Source organism: Osmerus mordax, chromosome 16 (assembly GCF_038355195.1).
Source record: "Osmerus mordax isolate fOsmMor3 chromosome 16, fOsmMor3.pri, whole genome shotgun sequence".
NCBI lineage: Eukaryota > Metazoa > Chordata > Actinopteri > Osmeriformes > Osmeridae > Osmerus > Osmerus mordax.
In genome coordinates this window covers 779,696-806,907 of record NC_090065.1, presented here as the reverse complement: position 1 = coordinate 806,907, position 27,212 = coordinate 779,696, and the positions used below count along the sequence as shown (strand labels likewise).

Below are 27,212 nucleotides of genomic sequence, written 5' to 3'. Positions count from 1 at the left end.
CTGCATGCCAGTGTCGTCCGTGTGTTTAAAGACAGGATTCACATTCAGGAGGGAAGTGGATGTTTGTGCAGATCCACGTCATCCATTGTGAAGATATTTATTCAATTTACAAGCATCTCCAAACATCTGAGACATGTACTGGCACAGCTCTGCTTTCTGTCAACTGTGTTTACGTTTATCAAAGGACCTGCCAGCAAGGCAAGGGAGGGGAGAGGAGGGGTGGAGAGGAGAAGAGAGGGGAGGGGTGGGGGGAGAGAGAGGGGAGGAAGATGTGACATAATTGGGTGGGTGGAGGGGGGGGGGTGGAGGGGGAGGGTGGGTGGAGGGGGAGGGCGGGTGGAGATGGAGGGTGGGTGGAGGGGGAGGGGGGGTGGAGAGGGAGGGTGGGTGGAGGGGGAGGGGGGGTGGAGATGGAGGGTGGGTGGGGAGGGGGGGTGAAGGGTGGGTGGAGGAGGAGGGTGGGTGGAGGAGGAGGGTGGGTGGAGGGGGAGGGTGGGTGGAGGGGGAGGGTGGGTGGAGGAGGAGGGTGGGTGGAGGGGGAGGGGGGGTGGAGATGGAGGGTGGGTGGGGAGGGGGGGTGAAGGGTGGGTGGAGGGGGAGGGTGGGTGGAGGAGGAGGGTGGGTGGAGGAGGAGGGTGGGTGGAGGGGGAGGGTGGGTGGAGGAGGAGGGGGGGTGGAGGGGGAGGGTGGGTGGAGGAGGAGGGTGGGTGGAGGGGGAGGGACCTGACTGAAACAGTTCCAGATCCACCGGAGGGATGAACAAGATGAGGAGTGCTCCATTTTACACTTCATTTAACAGATGCTTTTATCAAAAACAACATACCACATCTACAATACTGCATATATCATTTGACTCAAATGAGCACATAGGCTATCTGTGTGTTTTGATTCCAGGGAGAATAAAAATAGAGTTCTATTCAAACATGTTCTGATTCTGCGTTCAGCAGAGGAAGAAAACAGACGATGATTCCAGGAGAACAAACTTCCTGCAGGATTAGGGCTTATTTCAGACATGATTGTCTGGGCGCCAATTAATAAAGTTGGTTAGAGCCGAGTTCTGTCCTGTCTGAAGGAAATCCTCTGTTTAACTCTGGAGTGTTCCAGTAAGGGTAGGAGTCAGGAGGGAACAGGGGGCCTGGTGGGGCTGAGGCTGGAGCTGAGGCTGGGGCTGGAGCTGAGGCTGGGGCAGAGGCTGGGAGGGCTGAGGCTGGGAGGGCTGAGGCTGGGGCTGAGGCTGGGGCCGAGGCTGGGAGGGCTGAGGCTGGGGCTGAGGGTGGGAGGGCTGAGGCTGGGAGGGCTGAGGCTGGGGCTGAGGATGGGAGGGCTGAGGCTGGGTCTGGGAGGGCTGAGGCTGGGGCTGAGGGTGGGAGGGCTGAGGCTGGGTCTGGGAGGGCTGAGGCTGGGGCTGAGAGTGGGGCTGAGGGTGGGAGGGCTGGGGCTGAGGGTGGGAGGGCTGAGGCTGGGGCTGAGGCTGGGGCTGAGGGTGGGGCTGAGGGTGGGAGGGCTGAGGCTGGGGCTGAGGGTGGGAGGGCTGAGGCTGGGGCTGGGAGGGCTGGGGCTGGGAGGGCTGAGGCTGGGTCTGGGAGGGCTGGGGCTGAGGGTGAGGTTGAGGTTGGGGGCTAGAAGAGAGGCTTGTGCTGGGATAGGGTCAAGAGATGGGTTAGGATTAGGGTTAGGGCTGGATCTCTGTCTGATGGTAGACTGGCAGGTCATTTGCTGGGTCTGGACCTGCGGGATCTGTGTGTGTGTGGAGGGTGCTGGGGTCAGACCTACTGTACCCAGCCTGCAGACTGTAATCCAGCTGTGTTAGGGTGGTGTGTGCTTGAGGGACTGGGGGGACTGGGGGGGGGGGGTGTTTGTGTTTGTGTCACACCCCAATAGACAGGAAGTGGAATAGTTGTACGCCTGTAATTGTTCCCTTCTTCCTCGCAGGGGCACTGACCTCCGACCTCTTTTGTCTTCGGCCCGCTGAGGACTCTCTCCAACCCAGAGGGCTGATTGTGTTTCCTAATGGCCTGACTCCCTCCAGCCCTCCATCCCTCCAGCCCTCCCGTCCTGCAGTCCTCCAGTCCACCAGTCCTGCAGCCCTCCAGTCCATCCAGTCCTGCAGTTCTCCAGTCCTGCAGCCCTCCAGTCCTCCAGCCCTCCAGTCCTCCAGCCCTCCAGTCCTCCAGCCCTCCAGCCCCTCCAGTCCTCCAGCCCTCCAGTCCTCCAGCCCTCCAGTCCTGCAGCCCTCCAGTCCTCCAGCCCTCCAGTCCTCCAGCCCTCCAGTCCTCCAGCCCCTCCAGTCCTCCAGCCCTCCAGCCCTCCAGCCCTTCAGTCCTCCAGCCCTCCAGTCCTCCAGCCCTCCAGTCCTCCAGCCCCTCCAGTCCTCCAGCCCTCCAGTCCTCCAGCCCCTCCAGTCCTCCAGCCCCTGCAGTCCTCCAGCCCCTCCAGTCCTCCAGCCCTTCAGTCCTCCAGTCCTCCAGCCCCTCCAGTCCTCCAGCCCCTCCAGTCCTCCAGCCCCTCCAGTCCTCCAGCCCCTCCAGTCCCATGTGTGTATGTGTGTGTGAGTGTTAAATAGCTTGTGTGTGAGGTCTGGTCAACTAAGCTGAGAGGAAGTAATTAATTAGAAAGCTGGTGGCTCTAGAACGTTCCACATCCGCATTTAGGGAAACAGTGTGTGAAAGTGAGCAGCTGGAATGCTAGTTAAGTCAGAAGGTTCTGGAATGATACACTAACGAGAATAAGTTTCTCCTCTTAGTTTCTCTGAGACAAAAGTACGCCTTACTCAGATAATAATACATTATGTGTACCCCAAACATTTAACACATACCCTTGCAAAAACTTTGTTTTATTATTGTTATTTTCGTATTTTAGATTTGATCTGCAGTCTAAAGCTATACCGTACTGCTCTAGTGAAGAGATAAGACAACATCACAGTTCTTAACCCAGAAAAAGGTTCAAAAAGGTCCAAAACAGAAAGTTAAAAACAGAAAGTTAAAAAAAGAAACATAAATGCTTAAGCAACATCCACATCAACCCTGACCTTTGACCTCCGACTGGAGACGTCAGACAGGTCAGGGTTGAAAGGTGTTTTCCTGACGCCTGTAACCAGGAAGTGCATTAGCTTGGCCTGTGCCCAGGCGTCGCAGCAAAACGTTGGTTGCGATATTTCACGACCTCCACAGCCTGTCACAGCACTGGCCGGGGGACAGTCAACCAGACCTGACCTGTCCTGCTGGGTTTACGTTTGTTTTTTAAAATCTCCGTTTAGTATATATATATATTTTGGGGGGTATAAAAACATCGTCCCTTACCGCATACTTTAACCTTCAGTCGGTACCGAAGCTGCGCTTGTGCAGTTAGCTACGATTGCAGGCAGGACTCCCTTTTGAGATAGGCCTCCAGGCCTGCTACGTCCTCATTTAATTCCGCATATTAAAAGTATTCAGCCAGTAAATTCTAATCACCCAGATTAGCTAATTAGAACAGTTAACTAGTACACAGACATCCCAAATCTCCCGGATTGCTTCCCGGGGGGAGCTACCTCCCGGAGATGAGTCTCTGCAGGTTGGGATGTCTGAGTACAGCAGGTTGGTGCCATCTCCTGGCTGTGACAAACACGGTAATACTTCTACAGTTAACTTTTACATCTCTACCTTTAGGATGGTGAGCTCACTAAGCTGTTATTATCCCACTGCCCTCTGGCGGTCATTGTGATGTACTGCACCTACCGCGCTGTTCTGGAGCAGGTGAGGGAACAGATAGAAACAGGATGAAAGGAGGGAGGGAGGGGGAGGAGGGAGGAGAGAGAGAGAAACATGTAGGCAATCTCTTCAGCTTGGCACCATCTAGCGGCGTTCATGAATAACTTTCACTTTACAGTTGGACGCTGCATTGTTTAGGACCGTCAAGATGAATGGATTCAGCCAGAAGACCGCTCGTGCACATCCCTCTAAACCAGAACACCCGTCCCGTCTCCATAACAACGTCCCTGTACGTTTTCGTCTTATCTTCCTCACCGGCCTGGTTCATGCGAACCGGATCACACTGCATGAATAATTTAGCGGATGTAATGCAATAACTTGTTTACCGAGAAAATCAAAAAGTAGGCCTACATGAGATGTGAGCAAATTATGCTCTTTAATTTGTACATATCACATCGCCATGCACATAGCTCCAGGAGAGAGGCTTGATTTGAGGGACTTGATAGGCCTAGTCACTATAAAGAACCCCAGTGTGATCATCCATGAAGTTGTTACTGAAACTTCTGATTAAAAACAACTCCTTCAATCCATATAAATATAAAACTATCATAGAAACTTGAGTTCCTAGAATAACCCCCACACAGACAGCGCGTGGGCCGTGGGATGGGTAGAGCCCGCGCCTTGTGTCTATTCAGGGTGTAACTGACAAATGTCATACTGAATTGATGGACAATTGATGTGCAAATGTTGACAGAGATCAAACATTGACACAAAGTCACCACTAAACAAACAGATGGCTAGTGTTGATAAGGTATAGCATACACATAACAATAGTGAGCATTAACAGTCAAGCGCAACGGCCCATTATGCGGCCATTTGGTAAAATGGCGATGAATATCAACTGTCTGACTTGTCTAGCCCAACGGTTGCCGCATGTAAGACGCAGGCACAAGAAAACATGTCGACACACGGTGTAACACCGTCGGTGTTTTTTTATCCCGGTATACTGCGCGGGACGCGGTGTTCCCCTCCGTCCTCTGTCGTCACTGCCACAGAGGAGTGATGCGTGCGTTCCTTCATCAGGTGGAGCTTTCCCGAGCCTTGTCATACCACGGTCATGCGAATGTACTGTCGCTGTAACGGACAGATACGCGGGCATCACGAGCCTCTCACTTGTCGGTCTATGAATCTAAACACTAGCAGGGCAGCATGACGGGCGCGGGAGGAGGTGAGACCGACGCCACCGTACACAGCAGCAACGACACCGGGGCAACGGAGAGGATGGAGAGGGCGGCTGTTACCGGAGATACTGGACTGAAGAAAGAGCAGATGACTTCATCCAAACCTGCGGGTGTTCTGGGTGAGTACGCTGGCCCATGCCAACATGATGACGCGAGAATTTCCCTTCGTGATTGCACGCATCGGTAAAGCTACGACTTACCTTATGTGTATGTATTGTCCCGGGAATTACAACATTAAGAATCGTCTCGGGAGGAACAGAACTCATTCACGTAAGACAGTGCAGGAGTCTCCCGGTGACCGTCAGTTAGGGGCGCATCGTGTCCCGGAGGCTGCATTCCTCCAGGCGCACAGCGGGCGGGGAGAGGAGAGCAGGCGGTCCACAGGTGACTGGACCGGGACTGAAGCTCCACGGAGCCGCATGCGTCTAGAATCAAACAAACCGCTGGGATGTTTGATTCGGTAAAACTGTTGCTAGCTCAGAGGTCTGTGAAATTTGGGATTGACACATTGATCAGCCAAGTCGGAATATGGAAATTGCTGTGATATTTTTCTGTAATAATTCAGAACTCAACTAAAGGACTCCCTTTTTTTTAATCAAGAGTTGGTCAAACATTCACACGTCATGTCCTCCATCTGAAACTATGGGTTGTCAGGGTACAGAACCGCACTGGCGAAACGGAACCAGTTAAGTCCGTTTTATTTGTTAACACAATTGGACGCTGTTAGGAAGGCCCCATCACTTAAAGTTTAAACCACTGAACTTCCTCTTGTTGTGCAAATTCTGTCAACGCGTTTACACGTGGCCGAGGTGATGGCTTACTGTAAAGCTTGTTTTGCTGCGTCAGGAAATACGCATAAGCATTTCATCAACAATATATTTGCGTAGAAAGGTTCATAGAGTAATCTCCCAGTGTGATCTGACGTTTGTCTACAGAGGTGTGATCCAATGTTCTAGAATTCCTCATCGGTGTTGCATTCATAGATAAATATAAAGGCCTTTATATATATCTATGGTTGCATTGACCATATTGTCCTAGAATTCCTTATTCGTGTTGGATGTTCTGCTGCTGTTCTAGAGCGCTTCGTTTTCATCTTTTCACGCAGCAGTTGTACCCATCTCGCGGTCATGGTCACATCAAACCACGCCCCTACGAGTTGTCCTTATGCTGCAGATTTCTAGAGGTTCTAATTGTATAGGAATGTCCTAGATCTGATGCTATCAGATGACGATATGATGTAATTGATGTTGAAGTCAATTTGAAGAGCAATGGTCAGTGCATGTCACTATAATGTACTGAGGGCAGAGTGTGCTGTGTCGGGTGTGTGTTGCTAAGCTTCCGTGACTGAGGAACATGACCCTGTTTCTCATAGCAGTGATGTATGAGTGCTGACATGCTGTCTGTAAGGGGCTGACATGCTGTCTGTAAGGGGCTGGCATGCTGTCTGTAAGGGGCTGGCATGCTGTCTGTAAGGGTCTGACATGCTGTCTGTAAGGGTCTGACATGCTGTCTGTAAGGGTCTGACATGCTGTCTGTAAGGGGCTGACATGCTGTCTGTAAGGGGCTGACATGCTGTCTGTAAGGGGCTGACATGCTGTCTGTAAGGGGCTGGCATGCTGTCTGTAAGGGTCTGACATGCTGTCTGTAAGGGGCTGACATGCTGTCTGTAAGGGTCTGACATGCTGTCTGTAAGGGGCTGGCATGCTGTCTGTAAGGGGCTGACATGCTGTCTGTAAGGGTCTGACATGCTGTCTGTAAGGGTCTGACATGCTGTCTGTAAGGGTCTGACATGCTGTCTGTAAGGGTCTGACATGCTGTCTGTAAGGGGCTGACATGCTGTCTGTAAGGGTCTGACATGCTGTCTGTAAGGGTCTGACATGCTGTCTGTAAGGGTCTGACATGCTGTCTGTAAGGGGCTGACATGCTGTCTGTAAGGGGCTGACATGCTGTCTGTAAGGGTCTGACATGCTGTCTGTAAGGGGCTGGCATGCTGTCTGTAAGGGGCTGACATGCTGTCTGTAAGGGGCTGACATGCTGTCTGTAAGGGGCTGGCATGCTGTCTGTAAGGGTCTGACATGCTGTCTGTAAGGGGCTGACATGCTGTCTGTAAGGGGCTGACATGCTGTCTGTAAGGGGCTGGCATGCTGTCTGTAAGGGTCTGACATGCTGTCTGTAAGGGGCTGACATGCTGTCTGTAAGGGGCTGACATGCTGTCTGTAAGGGGCTGGCATGCTGTCTGTAAGGGTCTGACATGCTGTCTGTAAGGGTCTGACATGCTGTCTGTAAGGGGCTGGCATGCTGTCTGTAAGGGGCTGACATGCTGTCTGTAAGGGGCTGACATGCTGTCTGTAAGGGGCTGACATGCTGTCTGTAAGGGGCTGACATGCTGTCTGTAAGGGTCTGACATGCTGTCTGTAAGGGGCTGGCATGCTGTCTGTAAGGGGCTGACATGCTGTCTGTAAGGGGCTGGCATGCTGTCTGTAAGGGGCTGACATGCTGTCTGTAAGGGGTTGACATGCTGTCTGTAAGGGTCATGGACGCTCAGCTACTGGGTTAAAGTTGGGTTTAGAGGGTTAGGGTTTGGTCTGTGTGTGTGTGAGCAAGCTTGAGTGTGTGTGTTTCTGTGTGTGTTTGTCTGCATGTGTGTGTGAGTGAGCGTTCAATGGAAGTCCATATGACCTGAAGCCATGTGCTGCGGTTTGGTTTGACTATTTGGTTTGACCTGGGTCACCAGGCAGGAGAGGAGCTAGCGTGTGGTTTCACCTGAGGCTAACCTCCGTGTGGTTTACTGTAATGAAATGATTCTAAATATGATTCTCAATATGTGTCAGATGCCACCAATCTCTGTGTCTCACTTCATCTATCTTTTTCTTTCTCTAACTCCCTCCCTCCCTCACTCCCCCCCCAACCCCACCCCAGGTAAGTACCTGAGCTGGCGTCTGAGGCAGGCTAAAGGCTACATCCTGTCCAGGAAACCCTCCTTCATGAGAACTCTGCCCTCCGACAACTGTGACATCATCATCACTTTCCCAGGTAACGGCCTGTCTGATTGGTAGAACGGAAGTGTTCAAATACTCTCCCACTTATTTATTATCTACATTTTATCTATATTGAATTATCATCTACCACTTACATCCCCCTTCCCCCCTCACTTCCCCCCCTGTCCCCCTTGTACCCCTCTCGACTCCCTCTTTACCCTGCCCCGCCCCCTCCCTGCCCCGCCCCCTCCCTGCCCCGCCCCCACCCCCCTGCCCCTCCCCCAGAGTCCCCAGACAGAGAGACCCCCCTGTGGCTGCTGAACCTGATGAGGCTGGGTCTTCCTCAGGTGTCTGTCCAGGTGCGGCAGCACAAGCAGACGTGGGCTGACATGTTGTTCATCACTGCCTCCTTCGAGAAGTAACCCTCCTGTTTCTCTGTTCAGCTGCGCGGGCTCTGGGTGGATACATCTAACACGCCTTCCAGTGTTGCTGCTCACTGAAATACTGTTTTCTCTGTCCCCCCCCCAGCCTGCTGCTGGGGGCGGAGCAGGTGGGGGTCATCAAGGCAGTGAAGCCCCAGTACGGAGGGGGGAAGCGGCGCTTCCTGTGTGAGGAGAGCAACATCTACCTGAACATAGAGAGCGAGGTCTGCTTCCTCAGCTCACAGGTCGGGACACAAGCCTTCCAGAAACGTCTCCCACCTTCCAGAACCTTCTCACACTTTCTAGAACCTTTTTTCATATTCTACCTTCTAGAACATAATCTTCTGGAACATGTTCAGGAATGTTGTATTGTTTATCTTTAAAAAGACCCCATCAACCATAAACATTAAAACCTAACACTTTACTGTAATTCTCTCTTACCACCCTCTTTCTCCTCTTCCTTATCCTTCTATCCTTAACTTCTCTCTCCTCTCCTACTGTCCTCCTCTCCTCTGCAGGAGCGTCAGAGCATCATTAAGTTCTGGCTGGATAATCTCCGTGCCGACCAGGGAGAGGTGCTCCATAACCTCCACTTCCTGGAGGGACAGCCAATCAGTGAGAAGTCCATTCTTATGTGTTCTGATGTATGCTTTAATGTGTGTGTGTTTGTTTGTATGTGTGTGTGTTGCATGCTTCCATGTGTGTTTGTGTAAATGTATATGTGTGTGCTGACCCGTGTGTGTGTGTGTGCATGTGTGAGTGCTGACCCCTGTGTGTGTGTGTGTGTGTGTGCATGTGTGAGTGCTGACCCGTGTGTGTGTGTGTGTGCATGTGTGTGTGTGTGTGTGTTAGTGCTGACCTGTGTGTGTGTGTGTGCATGTGTTAGTGCTGACCCCTGTGTGTGCGTGTGTGTGTGCATGTGTTAGTGCTGACCCCTGTGTGTGCGTGTGTGTGTGCATGTGTTAGTGCTGACCCCTGTGTGTGCGTGTGTGTGTGCATGTGTTAGTGCTGACCCCTGTGTGTGCGTGTGTGTGTGCATGTGTTAGTGCTGACCCCTGTGTGTGTGTGTGTGTGTGTGTGTGTGTGTGTGTGTGTGTGTGTGTGTGTGTGTAGTCCCAGAGCTGCTGGCCCGGGGGGTGGTGCAGCAGATGTTCCCCCTGCATGACGAGAGGGTTCTGGCTCTGCTCATGACATCCTGGGTCCAGGCTGTCTGTGACAGCCAGCCGCTGGGTGAGTCACAGGTCACAGGTCACAGGTCACACATCTCTCCAGGAGCAGGTGTAAATGGTGTTGTTGTTGCAGATGACGTCTGCGAGTACTTTGGGGTGAAGATCGCCATGTACTTCGCCTGGCTCGGCTTCTACACCTCCGCCATGGTGTACCCTGCTCTGATTGGCTGCCTGCTCTGGGTCCTGGCCGACCAGGTGACTGGGCTGCACAGTCAGATGTACACAAAAGGAATGCACCCCTAGTTAGCACGTACTAGAGAGCAGGCTGTAAGAGTCTGTGTGGCAGGGAGACATTATACATTTACATTGTATTTGTATTGCTATTTGTCACATGCTGTTATCTAAAGCGATGTTCAGTGCAAAGTACAGCAGAAGATCAATGATCAGAATGCGTAGTTCTGACATCAAACATCTGTCTTTTCCTCTCCCCTCCCCTCCCATCCCCTCACCTCCCCCCCTCCCATCCCCTCACCTCCTCTCCTCTCCCCTCCCCTCCCATCTCCTCACCTCCCCCCCTCTCCCCTCACCTCCCCTCCTCTCAGACCAGTCAGGATATCTGCTGTGTGCTGTTCGCTCTCTTCAACGTGGTGTGGGCCACATTGTTCCTGGAGGGCTGGAAGAGGAGGGGGGCGGAGTTGGCATACAAGTGGGGCACTCTGGACACGCCCACAGACTCTCTGGAGGAGCCACGCCCCCAGTTCAGGGTGAGGACACAACCCCAGTTCAAAGGTCACAAGTGATAGTAGTTTGTATTGTTTACTAGTATACTAGTATTATTAGATTAGATTAGACTTTATTTGTCATTGTGCAGTAAAACCATACAATAAATTAATATCAGTAGTAGCAGTAGCAATGTTAACAGTAGCAGTAGCTGTAGCTGTATTAGTGGTACTGCAGTCGTAATAGTTGCTGTGAAAGCAGCTCGTGCTAGTAGTAGTGGGGGAGTAGTAGGACACGACAGTAATATGATCAGTAGTCTTGCAGAATGTACAGGGGACAGGGAGAGAGGGAGGGATAGAGAGAGGGATAGAGAGAGAGGGATAGAGGGATAGAGAGAGGGATAGAGAGAGGGATAGAGAGAGTGGGGTAGAGAGAGAGGGATAAAGAGAGGGATAGAGAGAGGGATAGAGAGAGAGATAGAGAGAGAGGGATAGAGAGGGATAGAGAGAGAGAGGGAGAGAGAGAGAGAGAGAGAGAGAGAGAGATAGAGGGAGAGAGAGAGTGAAAGATGAAGTGAAATGTCATTTTAAGCTCCCCAGGCCCGGCTAGCTCAGTCGGTAGAGCATGAGACTCTTAATCTCAGGGTCGTGGGTTCGAGCCCCACGTTGGGCGCTGGTGTTTTGTAGGTTGCCATGCCTACCAAACCAGAACTGGGAAACAGGAACATCCTGCACCTGTTGACAGTTTCTTAGAGCCCTGTCTAAACCTAGAATAAAAAACCTAAACCGTGAATAAATAAATCCTTTCATTATGGGAGCTTCTTTTTTTCATAATAATAATGTACCGAACAACTGAGAATAACCTCAACTAAGAATAACAACCAATATGATATCTCCGTATCTGTTGTGTTGACGTGTGTGTGTGTGTGTGTGTGTGTGTGCGTGTGGGTGTGTGTGTGTGTGTGTGTGTGTGTGTGTGTGTGGGGGGGGGGGGGGACACCTCATGCTCAGGTCACCTAGTTCTGCTGCTCAGCCAGTTTCCACGCAGCACCTGTGGTCATGCTCTCTTTCACTTCCTCTACCCCCCCCTCCCCCCCTCCCCTCCCCAGGGGGTGCAGCGTGTGAGCCCTGTGACTGGCTGTGAGGAGTTTTACTACCCTCCCTGGAGGAGGGCAGTGTTCCGGTGGATGGTCAGCCTGCCTGTCTGCATGCTCTGCCTGGCCTTCGTCTTCCTGGCCATGCTGCTGTGTCTGGAGCTCCAGGTCAGAGCACACACACACACATATACACACATATACACACACACACACACATATACACACACACAATACACACATATACACACACACATACACGTATACACGCACATATACACACATATACATGCACACACACACATATACACACACATATACACACACACACACACACACGCTCCAGTTGCTGATGTATTGAGGATGAGTATGATGTATCTTGTGTTCCAGGAGTTTGTGATGAGTGTGAAGGAGCTTCCAAACGTGACCCGGTTCCTCCCCAAGATCCTACAGGCCATCACCGTGTCTGTGTGTGACGAGGTGTACAAGAGGATCGCATACTGGCTCAACAACATGGGTACCCTCTCTTCTCCTCTCTTCTCTTCTCCTCTCTTCTCCTCTCTTCTCCTCTCTTCTCCTCTCCTCTCCTCTCCTCTCTTCTCCTCTCTTCTCTTCTCCTCTCTTCTCTTCTCCTCTCCTCTCCTCTCTTCTCCTCTCTTCTCCTCTCCTCTCTACTCCTCTCCTCCTCTCTTCTCCTCTCTTTTCTTCTCCTCTCTTCTCCTCTCCTCCTCTCCTCTCTTCTCCTCCTCTCTTCTCCTCTCCTCTCTTCTCCTCTCTTCTCTTCTCCTCTCCTCTCCTCTCTTCTCTTCTCCTCTCTTCTCTTCTCCTCTCTTCTCCTCTCTTCTCTTCTCTTCTCCTCTCTTCTCTTCTCCTCTCTTCTCCTCTCCTCTCCTCTCTTCTCTTCTCCTCTCCTCCTCTCCTCCTCTCCTCTCTTCTCCTCCTCTCCTCTCTTCTCCTCTCCTCTCCCCTCCTCTGCTGGGTCTGGGGTTAGTGTAGAACCGTCTGGTTCATCATAAATTATTTTGCGCAGGCCTCTCCCCGGGGAACTCGGGGATCAGATCTGGACCTCAGCTCTCAGTCCAGCCACCTGTCTCTAAAAAAGGCCCAGGCTTTAAGGATGGCCTACTCCCAGCTAGCTCAGACAGACCGTTCCAGTGTTGTTGTGTTTGGTGATTATGGTGCTGTTTTACAGAGAACTACCGTCTCCAGAGTGACTATGAGAACAACCTCATCATCAAAATTGTTGTTGTAAGTTAAAAAACAAAAACAATATTGAGCTGGGTTCTACATGATGTGGGAAAGTAAAGAGAAAAAAGATCTTGCATGTGTCTCGTCTCTGTTCTGCAGTTTCAGTTCATCAACTCTTACCTTAGTCTGTTCTACATCGGGTTCTACCTCAAGGATATGGAACGCCTGAAGGAGGTTAGACCCGTCTATCCATCCATCCATCCTGTTATCCACCAGTCCATAAAAAATAAAGAGGAAGTAATGTATTTATTTTCCTGTGTGCTACCTGTGTGCTACCTGTGTGCTACCTGTCTGCTACATGTGTGCTACATGTGTGCTACCTGTGTGCTACCTGTGTGCTACCTGTGTGCTACATGTGTGCTACCTGTGTGCTACATGTGTGCTACTTGTGTGCTACATGTGTGCTACATGTGTGCTACCTGTGTTCTCCCCAGATGCTGGCCACGCTGCTCATCTTCCGCCAGATCATGCAGAACTTCGTGGAGGTTCTCCAGCCATACCTGTACGAGCACCACAAGCTGGGGGTGTTCACGCCCAGGGTCCTGTGGGAGCAGGCCCACACTGGGGTGCTCAAGTACGGACGCCTGGCACTAGGAAAGGCCCAGGCTTTCGTGGCGGCCTACTGCAAGCAGGCCTCCAGAGGCCTAGCCCACCCTGAGACGAGAGCATCTGAGCGTGGGAGGAGGGGAGACCTGAAGGTACTGCTTACACTCTGAGGGGAGGGAAGGGGAGAGGGGGAGGAGGGGATTGAGAAATAAAAATAAAAACAAGAGAAAAATGTAGCTGCAAGCAGCGATGCGGGTTCCTCCGCAAAATGGCCAAATATTATAAACATGTACACAGTTGAAGATGGAGAGTTGGACAACAAGAGAGCAAAACTACTTCATGTTTGGCCAACAACAATAGGCTGAATTGGGATTTGAACTCATGAGCATAAGGTTAAAAGTCAGTCTCTCTATCCTCTCTGCTACACACCAACTATTGAGATTATATGAATAGAAAGGGCAGAGTATTAGCTTTGGTCAGCTTTGGGACAAAGGTTAAGAAACGGTTGACATTTCAAGGTAAAATTGCATAAAATTGCGCATGGTACATCAGAATGATGTCACCTTGAAACCAATAAGGTTTGAAAAACCATCAGTCAAAATTATATTTGATTTATTGACACAAAGATCTTGAGGCAATGTGGACATCTACATAAATAAACCCCTTTCAGCCATTTTGTATTGCATTTCTCATTCCATCTTACCCTATATAAAGACACATCTGCCCGCACACTATCCCCATCCATGCTGTTTCCCTCTCTCCCAGCGCAGGTCATGCCAAAGCAGAAATGCTGCAGCAGCTGCATGAGGTTTAGATGTAGTCCAAAAATTGCCTCCCACAATCAATATATATCACCCGCAAGATTGTTTCTAAACTTTCTCAAAGATGGCTTGAAAACAGCGGATATTGACTTTGCTCTTGAGTAGATCTCTTTCCAGAATCTTAGTCAACCCACAATCAAGAATAGCCTCATAGGCAACTGGGCTGGGGTACAGCCCATGTTCAGCTCCTTGCGAGAGTAGCCTCTGATAGTAACGTAGTAATGGGTCGTTCCCGAACGATCCGGCTCTAAGAGCTGGCTCTTGAAGGTGAACGTCGGGAGCTGGCTCGCATATCTGAAGAGCCGACTCTATTTTTAATAGATTAATACAGCCTATAAAAACTAAATGATTATTAAATAATGAATTTTAATTGTATTTAAAATAATTGACAAAAAAAAAAAAAAAAAAAAAATACTTGTAGGATTAAAGGCGCACACGATCATCCTCACATTCTGTTCCTGTCAATCCTGCATGAGGGAGGGCCGAGCCAACTCACACTGTTGTGTCTGAACAGGAAGTGTTAGTGTTAGTGTTGTCGGAACAGGAAGTGTTAGTGTATGTTTTGTGTCGGAAGCGGAAGTGTTAGTGTTGTGTCGGAACAGGAAGTGTTAGTGTTGTCGGAACAGGAAGTGTTAGTGTTTGTGTTGTGTCGGAACAGGAAGTGTTAGTGTTTGTGTTGTGTCAGAACAGGAAGTGTTAGTGTTTGTGTTGTGTCGGAACAGGAAGTGTTAGTGTTTGTGTTGTGTCGGAACAGGAAGTGTTTGTGTTGTGTCGGAACAGGAAGTGTTAGTGTTTGTGTTGTGTCGGAACAGTATATTTCTGTATAACATGTTCATGTCCTTGGGGAGAGCAGGCCTCCTGTATAACATGTTCATGTCCCTGGGCAGAGCAGGCCTCCTGTATAACATGTTCATGTCCTTGGGGAGAGCAGGCCTCCTGTATAACATGTTCATGTCCCTGGGCAGAGCAGGCCTCCTGTATAACATGTTCATGTCCTTGGGCAGAGCAGGCCTCCTGTATAACATGTTCATGTCCCTGGGCAGAGCAGGCCTCCTGTATAACATGTTCATGTCCTTGGGGAGAGCAGGCCTCCTGTATAACATGTTCATGTCCCTGGGCAGAGCAGGCCTCCTGTATAACATGTTCATGTCCTTGGGCAGAGCAGGCCTCCTGTATAACATGTTCATGTCCCTGGGCAGAGCAGGCCTCCTGTATAACATGTTCATGTACCTGGGCAGAGCAGGCCTCCTGTATAACATGTTCATGTACCTGGGCAGAGCAGGCCTCCTGTATAACATGTTCATGTCCTTGGGGAGAGCAGGCCTCCTGTATAACATGTTCATGTCCTTGGGCAGAGCAGGCCTCCTGTATAACATGTTCATGTCCCTGGGCAGAGCAGGCCTCCTGTATAACATGTTCATGTCCTTGGGGAGAGCAGGCCTCCTGTATAACATGTTCATGTCCCTGGGCAGAGCAGGCCTCCTGTATAACATGTTCATGTCCTTGGGGAGAGCAGGCCTCCTGTATAACATGTTCATGTCCTTGGGCAGAGCAGGCCTCCTGTATAACATGTTCATGTCCCTGGGCAGAGCAGGCCTCCTGTATAACATGTTCATGTCCTTGGGGAGAGCAGGCCTCCTGTATAACATGTTCATGTCCTTGGGGAGAGCAGGCCTCCTGTATAACATGTTCATGTACCTGGGCAGAGCAGGCCTCCTGTATAACATGTTCATGTCCTTGGGGAGAGCAGGCCGGCTTCAGGCTGTCGGAGGAGGAGTGGGAGCAGAGCGATGGTCTGAGACACAGGAAGGTCTGTTTCACCGAGACGGTGGCTTACAACCACCCCGCCGCCACGGCGACCCCCGCCGACACGGCGACCCAGCAGGGGGCGGGGCCTCTCAGCTTCCTGGAGGACAGCCCCACCCTGCTGGAGGATGGCATGCACGCCACCAGCCTGTTCACCCTGGACGACAGCGACCACGGCGACAGCGACCATGGCGACAGCGACCATGGCGACAGCGAGGCAGAGACGGCGGATGCGGTGGCAAACACGTAAGCGACACCCTTAAACATCTCATGGGGAGTCAGGTGTCTGAGCGGTTAGAGAATCGGGCTAGTAATCAGAAGGTTGCCGGTTTGATTCTGGCTGTGCAAAATGACGTTGTGTCCTTGGGCAAGGCACTTCACCCTACTTGCCTCGGGGGAATGTCCCTGTACTTACTGTAAGTCGCTCTGGATAAGAGCGTCTGCTAAATGACTAAATGTAAATGTAATGTATAGTGTTTGTGTAATGTAAACTTTATTTAACCTGACAAGTTTCACCTCTTTTGTGTAGGTCGCCCAGCCTAGATAAAAGATATGTAAAATTAAATTAAAGGTTGTTAACTGTCAAATTGTGTAAACTTAAAATTGTGTAAAACAAAGCTTTTTAAAAATACATTCCTTTGATTTGAGAGCAGCAACATTACAACCAATGGTTCTGAAGCGGCGAGCCAGAATGGGCATGGCCAAGCAGACAGGAAGCAGGACAGGAAGTCATGGATTGATCCTCCGCTGGAGGAAGAAGCGTGTGGCTTGACTCTGACGCAGGCGGAAATCCAGAGCTGCATGCAGACCTACGAGGTACGATGATGGTGGTACACACACACACACAGCATCTCATCATGTTTTACTTTCCTGGAACACTAACCATCACAACGCCTCGTGTTCCAACCTTGTGACTTCAGTCGTCTGTGTACGCTCTGACCCCCAGAGCACCCTGGAGGACTACCAGGAGATGTTCATCCAGTTTGGCTATGTGGTCCTCTTCTCCTCCGCCTTCCCGCTCGCTGCGTTGTGCGCGCTCATCAACAACGTGATCGAGATTCGCAGCGACGCCCTCAAGCTGTGCTGCGGGTTCCAGAGGCCCTTTGGAGAACGCGTGGACAACATTGGACAGTGGCAGGTCTGGAACCAAGACAGAGGAAGATAAAAGGGAACAGGGGATCTAGAAGAGGGTTGCTAAGTCCTAGATTTGATGCATTGTTTTTGGCAAATGCAGTGGTGTACTAATATGCTCCCTCTCTTTCCCCTCCGCCTCTTTCTCTTGCTCTCCTTCTTCCTCCCCCTGCCCCCCATACAGACAGTGATGGAGGTCATGGGCCTCATTGCCATCATCGTGAACTGTTACCTGATTGGCCAGTGTGGTCAGCTGCAGCGGCTGCTTCCCTGGATGAGTCCTGAGATGATCATCATCTGTATCGTGCTGCTTGAGGTACGACAGGCAGGCAGACCTCCAGGTAGACAGACCTTGGCTGTTATTAGAGTGTGTGTTGACAGCACTTTGTGTGTGTGTGTGTTGACAGCACTTTGCCGTCCTGCTGAAGTACGTCATCCATGTAGCAATCCCTGACGTTCCTGTGTGGGTGGCGGAGGAGATGGCCAAGCTGGAGTACCGACGCAGGGAGGCCTTCAAGGTAGGACGGGGGGGCAGGGGGCTGGGGAGCCTCCAGAGTAGGAAAGTAGGGCTATCGCCTTCATGAATTGAACCCATCTCTCTCCCCCATCCCCTCCCTCCCCAGAAACACGAGCGCCAGGCCCAGCAGCACTTCCAGCAGCAGCAACGCCAGCGCCGTGAGGAGGCAGAGCTACAGAGGCAGGAGGCGGAGCTACAGAGGCAGGCGGAGCTACAGGCCGAGGCTCGCCTTGAAGGCAGCGGCAAGGCTGAGGCCCACCAGCATCACCACGCCGCCGGGGGGGGCAAGGGGGGCGGGGGGGACAAACCCCGCAGGCCCAGCTCTCTGCTGGGCTCCAACAAGCTGAAGCAGATCATCCCCCTGCAGGGGAAGTTGTCCGGGTCGCCCCGTTCCCCCCAGACGCCCCCGGGCGGGGAGGCCAAGCTGCCTGCCTTCCTCAACAAGCTGCTCAACAAGTCCCCCGAGGTGAAGAAGGAGGCCGCGGCCCCCGGGGGCCCGGAGCGTCCGGGAGCCCCCGGACAGCCCTTCAGCCCGGGCAGGCAGCTGGCCCCCAGCAGGTCTGGGGGGACGGTGGTGAGTGGGGGGCCAGGGGGCCCTGGAGGGGATGGCAGGGCCACGCCCGAGGAGCTGCCGTCCAGCGAGGGGGAGAGGGGCGAGGGGGAGAGGGGCGAGGGGAGGCCCGGCGCCATGGAAACCAACAGCTCAGGGTCGTAGGCGTCGACGTGGAGACGCACAGAGCCAAGCCGGGGGGGAGGGGGTGGGGGGGTGCTGAGGAACGATGGGGAGGTTGAGGAACACTGAAGAATGTTGAGGATTGCTTTGGAAAGTTGAAGAACATTGAAGAACACAAAAGGAACAGAAGACTGCATGACTGGTTTTTGGGTCTTTACTTTTATTCCAGAATATTCTGTGTACAGTGTACTACCGCCTCATCACATCCTAGGCTGAGTATATTTGATATTGACCCTGGTCATATACTCGTTTGGGACGATGTATGTTGTAAATGTTCTGGACCGCATGTCTTCTACACTGGTTCTAAACTGTGTCATGAACTGGTTGTGGTCCAAACCAGAGTTTGAGTACAGTACATCTAATCTACTGTTGCTGGACAGTGTGTCTGATATTGTAAAGATTCTGGACAGCAGAATGTTCTCTTCTGAAGCATGATTCCCAGCATGCATGTGACATAGAGTAGTCTGTTTCTATGGAGCACCTTAACCCTTGTGATGCCTTCGGGTCACATGACCCAAAGGTTCATAACGAACCATCGTTGTGTTTACCCAATTTTACCCAATTCAAATACAAATTATTTTCTTTTAACTTTCGCAATGTGGGGGGTCTGAGACAGCCCAACGGTTAAAAGAAAAAGCTTCACTTTGTTTTTCTATGCGGTTAATTTGTCGCAATACGACGGTGGGTCAGAATGACCCGAAGATAACACAAGGGTTAAACACGCTGCAACATACAGCAATATCATCTAGATTCACTGTGAGATACCGTCTATTTTATATTCAGTTTTTTCTATGGATTTTATTTTATTACATAAAAATAGTGAATGTACCACAGTGAGGCCAAATAAAAGACTCACTGGAATAAATATAAATCCACTGGAAAAAGTTGTGTTGATATTTTTGAAAGTTATACAAAACAAAAACCTAAACTATAATGATAAAATAAAAATAGACCATAAAACAACAAGATTTACTTTATTGAGAACATGGATGCAAAGTTTTCAAAGCCAAAATGGAAGAAGTCTTCATTAAATATACTTTCATTTGACATGAAACAAAATAAAAAATAAACACTTTTGTTTTCTCCAATGCTCTGTTATCAATATTCTTCCACTGACATAAAATTGTCATAAAATATCCCAAAATAACAGAATTAAACTGGGTAGATATTGCTTGACTTTTTTCCACCCACTAAAATCAGAACGATTTAACAGGTGGATCATATTAGCGATGTCCACAGAAGCATTCGCACACAGATCACACAGTTCCTACTCTGCTCCAGAATCTGTATCTACAGGACAGGGAGGACCAAGTGCATCCAAATCTAAACAAGTTATATAAAAAAATAACCCAATAGGCTACATGTGAAAACACACAACATTAAACCGTATATGCGGACGGCTGGGGTAACTAGGTGCTCAACAGCCATCCCATAATAGACAACCTACCACCATCTCAGACCTCTCTGGTCTGAGGAGTTTAGAGGCTACATGCACATGGGTGACCCAGGAAGTGACCCAGGAAGTACTCGGTTCCACTTCCTGTTTCGGTTCTGAGAGAGCTATACATACACATGGTGACAGGGTTGTCAGGGCCACACCCACTGCAAGTCTTTATACATAGCAGCATAGGGGAACAGGGGGAGGGGGGTCAAACACTGAGCCCACTATGGTGGCTGAACTAGACCAAGCTTCAAAAAACCTGAATGGCACTTTCCTCCCAAAACTTGACATCCATGTCATGACAGTCCCCGTCTTGGAAATCTCTAAATCACAAGATTCACGGTGGATCTTAAACTGGTGCTGATGAGCCAAGTTGCTATAAACGAACATCACTCGGATCTAAAGTTTCAAACGGGAGCATCTGGCAGAGATGTGCTGAACACCAAAAAAACTAACTGCAAATCTCACTTCACTATCGTAGTGTGTTAGTATTGCTCCAGAATCCCATTATCTCAGTACAGCGAGAGGGTTTGCATGTGAATCCCGTCATGTGATCCACGTGGAAGCATTTAATTTACATTTCAACCAATCAACGGCCTCCAAAACATCTGTACTTCCTGATTCCTAGATTGTTACCGTGTAAACCATGAGGGGGGGGGGGGGGGGGATCACATGATCATGGAACACATTTCCATTAAGGCAACTCATCACACACACACACACTCTCTGAACACACCCCTCAAGGCTTCCTCACAAATACTCATTCAAAGACACATTCTCAGCTCAGGGTTCAAACCGGGTAGTCCCCTGAGCCATACAGGACTGCAGGTGGACTGTCTCTGTACAACACACACAGCTCTGACATTAAACACTTAAGTCTACGCCGCCACCTAGTGGTAGAGGCGATCCTCCAGTCACCACAACCAGGAGCAGGACTGATCAAGCACCACATGATGACAGACAGACCATAATAACACAACACTTAAAACAAGCAGACGAGGATGTACACAACTGTACAAGTAAACTAAAAAATAATAACAATCACATAATGAGCTCTACGAAATTAGTCCCTGTGGAAGGAGATGGTATGGGGTGAGGAGGTAGATTGCTGCCTGGGTCTTTTCACCAGGGCAGATGAATACACTAATCAGAGGGGATGGACAGAAGAGGATGGAGGCGTGGAGGAGGAGGATGTTGCCCAGATGAACCCAGACAAGGTGGTTTGTCTCTCACAGCAGCTTGGATGATGGTGGTCAGGCCACAGTCCTGCTCTCTGCTCCTTTATCACTCGGCTTGTTGCTAGTGTGTGTGTGTGTGTGTGTGTGTGGTCATGTAATCAAGCATAATTGTAGTGAGTGTGTGGCTGTGTGCTTGCTTAGGCTTGGGAGTATGTGTATAGATGTGTGTCTGTGTGTATTTGTGAGTGTGTGTGTGGTTGTGTGTCCCTCAGTCAGTCTGGTTCTAGAAGTCCTCGTTGAGCTCCCTGTCTGTCCTCGCCATCTTCCTGGGAGGAGCAGCCATGTTCTCCACCTCGGATACTTCCTGCTCACGCTTCTTAGCTGCATTCTGGAGGGAGGGGGAAGAGGAAGTTAGGGTGTGATGTGGTGAGGGTGTGATGTGGTGAGGGTGTGATGTGATGTGGTGAGGGTGTGATGTGGTGAGGGTGTGATGTGGTGAGGGTGTGATGTGATGTGGTGAGGGTGTGATGTGGTGAGGGTGTGATGTGGTGAGGGTGTGATGTGATGTGGTGAGGGTGTGATGTGATGAGGATGTGATGTGGTGAGGGTGTGATGTGGTGAGGGTGTGATGTAGTGAGGGTGTGATGTGGTGAGGGTGTGATGTGATGTGGTGAGGGTGTGATGTGATGAGGGTGTGATGTGATGAGGTGAGGGTGTGATGTGGTGAGGGTGTGATGTGGTGAGGGTGTGATGTGATGAGGGTGTGATGTGATGGGGTGAGGGTGTGATGTGGTGAGGGCAGGGCAGGGTCGGACAGGCCATCGGGAGAATCAGGAGATTTCCCGAGCGGCCGGTCAAACAAACGGCCGCTATGGCCATGGCACTATTCAAGAAAAAAAAAAATGCTGAATAGTTTACGCTCACTTTGAAGACAGCCTGAATACCAAGCAACTGTTTAACTGGAGCGATCCAAAATCCAAAGGGTGGGGGTGGGCATTTCCCCCATGTAAACTTGAACGGTACTTGTCTGTCCAGTTTACAGATCACGATTGGTCAAAAATCAATCGTTTTCCGGGTACAGACAATTCGTTGGAGCTATTTTAGCTAACATCGTTAGATGAGGGTTTGATGGGACTACCTTTTTGTCCCACTGCTGGTGAAGGTACCTCAACAGAATATTCGTCTTCTCGGTCACGATGACTAGAAGACCACAAACAGACACAAGTTACTCAGGTGACTTACATTTCATTTATTTCGCTTGTATCCAAAACTACATAAAAACAGAACATATGGGAAGTAAAGCAGAAGATCAAGGAAGTGTGTAGTTATAACCGTATTTTGGTGGTCTGAGTCAAGGAACGGTCTGTATTTACCAGGCACAGTGGAACAATAACAATATCTCAACTATTACACAGAGTTCACCAGTTCAAGACCCAGGAGGGCAACAGGAACAAGCAGTCACCTCACCAACTGACTAGCAGCAGAGAGGCGCTGTAGATTCTTGTCTGAATCTGTCTGGTAGAAGAACTACACCTTCTGGAGGGTTACTGGATACTTACTCTGTTCAGACGGATACTCCCGCGTAGGAAGGTACACGGATGGCCGTCGGTTCTGGAAAAAAAAAAAAGATTCATCGCTAAGAGCCGTTGCCTCGTTCACTGATTTTCTGGCCACGTCCTTACAGATGATGGTTGACAAAAACCGCAGCATTCTTGAACTTACCCGTGGTGACGTGTTGAGGTTGACAGATCACCTAGCCTTCACAACTACGTGATAACGTTCTAGTGGCAGACACGAAATATGATGAAGCGATGTGCAGTAACTTACCGATGCTTTACAAACGGAGTCAGCATGAAACCTGCTGAAGTTGCTTTTGTTGTATACAGGGAGTCCTTTCAGGAAGTCAGCCTAAACAATGAAAATCAAGTTTACTGACTAAAGCGAAAGTAAAAGCGGCTAGGATACAATAACAATGTTGCCGAGCCCCATTAACTTGTCCATTAATCAACTAGCTACAAAGACTGGCAAGCTTACTGTATTAGGTGGTGAGCTTGCTGTGTTTATGTTCTCTTAACTAGTTCTAGATAGCCAGCTCAATAACATCCGCCGTAAACTAGCTAACTCCACACAAGTTGGCTTGAGCGAGAACAAAAAAAATGTAGAGCTACATCGAAATGAGCATTGTTTCCAGCAGTGGACAGACATAGATAGTCTAACTTGCTTACCTTGTCCATGTCTGTTCCCCAAAGTCGCTAGCTGGTTTGCTAGCTGCTGGGATCCTGTTATTTAGCTACCACAGGACGGGTTGTTTACTAATTCGCTCACTGTAAAACAACCGCACAATTAAAGATGTGTACCTAAATAAATCTTATTAAAGTGATTTCGTCGCAGATCACATCACGATGCACTTATAAACGGTTCGTTCGATACTTAATCTTCTGTGATAGCTAAATATCTAGCTAATAGTATCTTTAACCGTGTGATACGCAATCTATCTTCTCCATTTTTGTTTGTTGCCTTGCTTTTTGCTCCGTGTGAACATGGGGGCGGTAACCTTCTCATTGGCTGATGTTTCATTGGCTGCAGAGCTATGGAATGCCAAATAACGGTTCTAATTGGTTAGATAAGTATAGCGTAACAACCCAGCCCTCCAATGCCAGAAGGGGTCCGCCTAGTAAGAAGACGGGAGGGGCATAGGATCAAAACACAAGACATACAAAGTCGAAACGCATAAACTTAAACTAGCCCTTTTCCTCAAAATAGAGCACAGCACTTAAGGAGTCATTTTTACAGTTTCTCATCCATAGATACTTAATATTCAATCACTTGCAAATACTGTAAGTACTTAACCATCACCACCACAAAGAACGTGAATCTGAGAGTGATTTATGTACAAGTATTTATTAAGAGCAGCACACACATTCAAACACATTTTAATGGCCCTCAACCGGCCGATGGACAAGAGTAATAACGATTATTTGGTGTCTTTCAGTCACAACTTCCATATGATGAGCCATTTCAAACCAAGATGTATAGGATAGCCTGTCTGTCTGTAAGATAGCCTGTCTGTCTGTAAGATAACCTGTCTGTCTGTAAGATAGCCTGTCTGTCTGTAAGATAGGTACCATCATGGGTGACGGCTTCCTGCCTGATTACAACCCAGAGTAGCTGCCCTCCGCTGCTTGAGGTCTACAGAGTTCATCCAAAGACCAAGTTAAACCAGACATATTCAAATACAATGCGAAAATGATTCGATACAAATCAGACCATCATCAAATAACTTCTTAAACTGAGCAGTCCCAAAAGTGGTAACATCCTCAGATCTCAACCTTGCACAAGCGTCCAAAGAACGGTTATTTATTCACACAGAACCTCCAGTACCAGGACAGGTCTGATGAAAGTCTAACATGAAGTAGTCTTTTCTTCGTGTCCATCAGTGTGTCAGCGACTTCCTCCCTTTCAGCATCCTGCGCAGGATGACCTCAATGCCTCCCGGGGAGCTCAGTCTCTTGATCCACCCGTGGGTCCTCTTCCTTTTGATGTTCTTGGGTTGGTACTCCGTGCCTCGCTTCCTGGTGCGGATCTGCTGATACTGCCACGGAAGCTGCTGGAACACCCCCGCTCCCTCCGCACGCCACGAGAGAGGAGCGCATCTGGCGCTGGAAGTCTGGGGTTCTAGAACAGCACCTGCTGGACACCAGCTGCTCCTGCGTAGTGGACACAGACGGAACATGGCGATAGAATATACAGTGAGGTCAACGGGTAGTTGGACGCTGTTTGTATACTACATTTACATTTAGTCATTTAGCAGACGCTCTTATCCAGAGCGACTTACAGTAAGTACAGGGACATTCCCCCGAGGCAAGTAGGGTGAAGTGCCTTGCCCAAGGACACAACGTCAGTTGGCATGACCGGGAATCGAACTGGCAACCTTCGGATTACTAGCCCGACTCCCTCACCGCTCAGCCAACTGACTCCCGAACACAACCTGTATACTGGGTTGTGTTTGGACATTATGGCCCAGTTTTCCCAGACATGGATTAAGACTAATCTTAGACTAAACATGTAGATCTTCATTTCATTTTTCTCTCTTAGATTAAGTCTAGGGTTTAGATCAATAACACACCACTATTAGTTCTGCACTGACTCAATTGAATCAATGCGGAAGATAACTGTGCGTTATTTAGCTACGGATAGACTAACTATATTCCACACAGATAACACCATAATAACTAGCCAATCACATGATATGTGACGTAAATCAATCATGTACTGTACGTTAATTTGCTAGCTCGGTTATGGGAGAATGAGCAGCCACCAATTAAGGCATCAACAATCAACATCAGTTTGTCATGAATCTAAACTCAAATAGTAACGACCGTAGTAGTGCCCAGCTTGCTAGCAACTGATGAGGCTAAGCTAGTTAGCTAACCTGGCAGAACTTTATCTGTAAACGCAAGATTTCTTGCCCTAATATTAATCTTCAAAATGATTGTATGGTTACTATGGTTACCTGCTCGAGGTTATCACTCCGCTGAAGCGGGACAGCGAGGATCTTATGATATTCATCATGGAATGTCTACAAGATTTTGCACGGACATTGAAACGGCATGAAAGTCATTTGCCTGCAACGCCAACCCTGACCTTAGACCATGCAGACATGTGATTGGTTGCTGGTAAAGGAGACCGACCAATAACATTGACGCTTACTGAACCAACATGAAAGACGCATATACAAGTAAGTGTTGTTTATTGTACTTTGATCTTGGACCAGCCTGTTTGTTTGTCATTTTGAACAACAGCGTCTGCTAAAGAAAAAAAAGAAAAAAAAGAAGTAACATCTCACTCTCTCTCACACACACACACACACACACACACACACACACACACACACACACACACACACACACACACAGACACACACACACACACACACACACACACACACACACACACACACACACACACACACACACACACACACGTACACGTACACACTCACTGTAACGCACACTTGTTACCCACCCATCCCAGCCGGCCTTAGCAACAGGAACACGCGGCACCCTATAGGCTTGTTCGCAGGCTCGGCTTGCCGGCTATTCGCTGCTCCTCGTGCCACTCCGACGGAGCGAGAAAAAAACCTTCCAGGATACCTTGGATGCAGACACAGCTGGGGCAACAGGGTTGTCACGAGCATCGCCTGTATACGCAGCGCCGGGGACGTGTTGCAATGCCAATTAGCCCCGTTTTCGAGACATGCATTATTTAATTAGCCTACTTTAGTCTTATTGCGCGTGTTTGATTTAATAAGCTGTAGCTTGATCACCGGACTCGATGTCTATGCTGCAGAGCGATACACTGCAGAATCACACTGAGGGTCATTTTTTGTTTGTACCAATGCAACCATTTTTTGTGTGCCAAATGCATCGTATTTTTTCCGAGTTTGGGACTGATCTATGATCTGAGCCGTTCTTAGTCATCACGTGACGCATCTTAACTCCCGCAGGTAAGCATCGCTTCCTCTCTGCAGAAGACAACATGCATGATGATAGGATTTGGTCTGAACGACAGTGATGATCAAGATCCATATGACGATTATGCTCATATGCTGATCCATATGTTTTTGCACAAATACAATACGTTTGATATGATATCAAAGTGCATCAGATAATCGGATCATATTGAACATGTATTGGCCCGTTACATTCTATTGCGCAACACATTCCCACTCAATAGTATTGATGTATTTTGTTGCCAGATAGCTCGTCTGCACCCTGGAGCTGTAGATCCTCATGTCCTGCTATGAAATGTCTGTAAAATAACGTGGAGGATGAAAACGATGCGTGCACAAAGCTGTAAACATATATGTCAAACATTGATGTTACTGTGCTCTTATAACATGCAAATCGTCTTGATATCCTTTAATTACACTGTCAATTCCAACCTGTGCACCAACCACAGGTTTGTTGTGGTTGTAGAAAAAAACAATCTGTGTCTCCTTAAGCCAAGTGATGGAGGATGAATATCAATGAGGATGCTGAGCTGGAGACTGCGCAGGCGGAATATGTAGGTTAGAAGGAGAGAGAGAGGAGGAGAGAGAGTGGAGGAGAGAGAAGAGGACAGAGAGAGAGAGAGAGAGAGAGAGAGAGAGGAGAAGAGAGAGAGGAGGAGAGAGAGGAATAGAGATAGGAGAGAGAGGAAAGAGAGAGAGAGAGAAGGGGAGAGAAAGAGAGAGAGCACATAATGTCCCGTCTGTCTGAATGTGTGTCATGTCCGACTGCCAGGATACACTAGTTAATTCTGCATTGCAGAGTTGAGCCACACCGCCGAGCAAGATGGCTGAATGTCACGGTGTGGAGATGAGTTGAATTTAGGGTGGTCCTCTGGCAAGCTTGTTTGTATTCACATCACGCTCAATCACTACCCCGTCAAGCAACCTCGTCATCTCACCCCTCAGCAGAGGTGACACAGAGGGCAGA

The 27,212-nt window shown here is 49.4% G+C and overlaps 3 protein-coding genes and 1 non-coding gene across 4 annotated transcripts; 2 read left to right on the top strand and 2 right to left on the bottom strand.

Moving 5' to 3' along the window:
• Positions 1-4,974: 4,974 nt before the first annotated feature.
• Positions 4,975-18,096, top strand: LOC136958756 (anoctamin-8-like). The gene is made up of 19 exons (XM_067252853.1): positions 4,975-5,049; positions 7,850-7,963; positions 8,194-8,326; positions 8,437-8,575; positions 8,849-8,945; positions 9,444-9,560; positions 9,633-9,754; positions 10,102-10,263; positions 11,328-11,480; positions 11,703-11,829; positions 12,505-12,560; positions 12,660-12,734; positions 12,995-13,258; positions 15,678-15,979; positions 16,387-16,549; positions 16,680-16,871; positions 17,049-17,180; positions 17,272-17,382; positions 17,488-18,096. The coding sequence occupies exons 1-19, from the start codon at positions 5,019-5,021 to the stop codon at positions 18,094-18,096; spliced, it is 3,099 nt and encodes a 1,032-aa protein (XP_067108954.1). The 5' UTR covers positions 4,975-5,018.
• On the top strand, positions 10,819-10,891 carry trnak-cuu (transfer RNA lysine (anticodon CUU)). The gene has a single exon. It is a non-coding gene; the product is annotated as a tRNA-Lys (tRNA).
• A 968-nt stretch (positions 18,097-19,064) lies between the features above and the next one.
• LOC136959574 (DET1- and DDB1-associated protein 1-like) lies at positions 19,065-23,236 on the bottom strand. The gene is made up of 5 exons (XM_067253954.1): positions 22,959-23,236; positions 22,561-22,641; positions 22,293-22,344; positions 21,872-21,933; positions 19,065-21,121 (listed from the first exon to the last, which is right to left on the bottom strand). The coding sequence occupies exons 1-5, from the start codon at positions 22,965-22,967 to the stop codon at positions 21,017-21,019; spliced, it is 309 nt and encodes a 102-aa protein (XP_067110055.1). The 5' UTR covers positions 22,968-23,236; the 3' UTR covers positions 19,065-21,016.
• Positions 23,237-23,618: 382 nt separating this feature from the next.
• Positions 23,619-25,366, bottom strand: mrpl34 (mitochondrial ribosomal protein L34). The gene is made up of 2 exons (XM_067253696.1): positions 25,247-25,366; positions 23,619-24,440 (listed from the first exon to the last, which is right to left on the bottom strand). Exons 1-2 carry the CDS (start codon positions 25,303-25,305, stop codon positions 24,167-24,169), a joined length of 333 nt encoding a protein of 110 aa, XP_067109797.1. The 5' UTR covers positions 25,306-25,366; the 3' UTR covers positions 23,619-24,166.
• Positions 25,367-27,212: the final 1,846 nt, after the last annotated feature.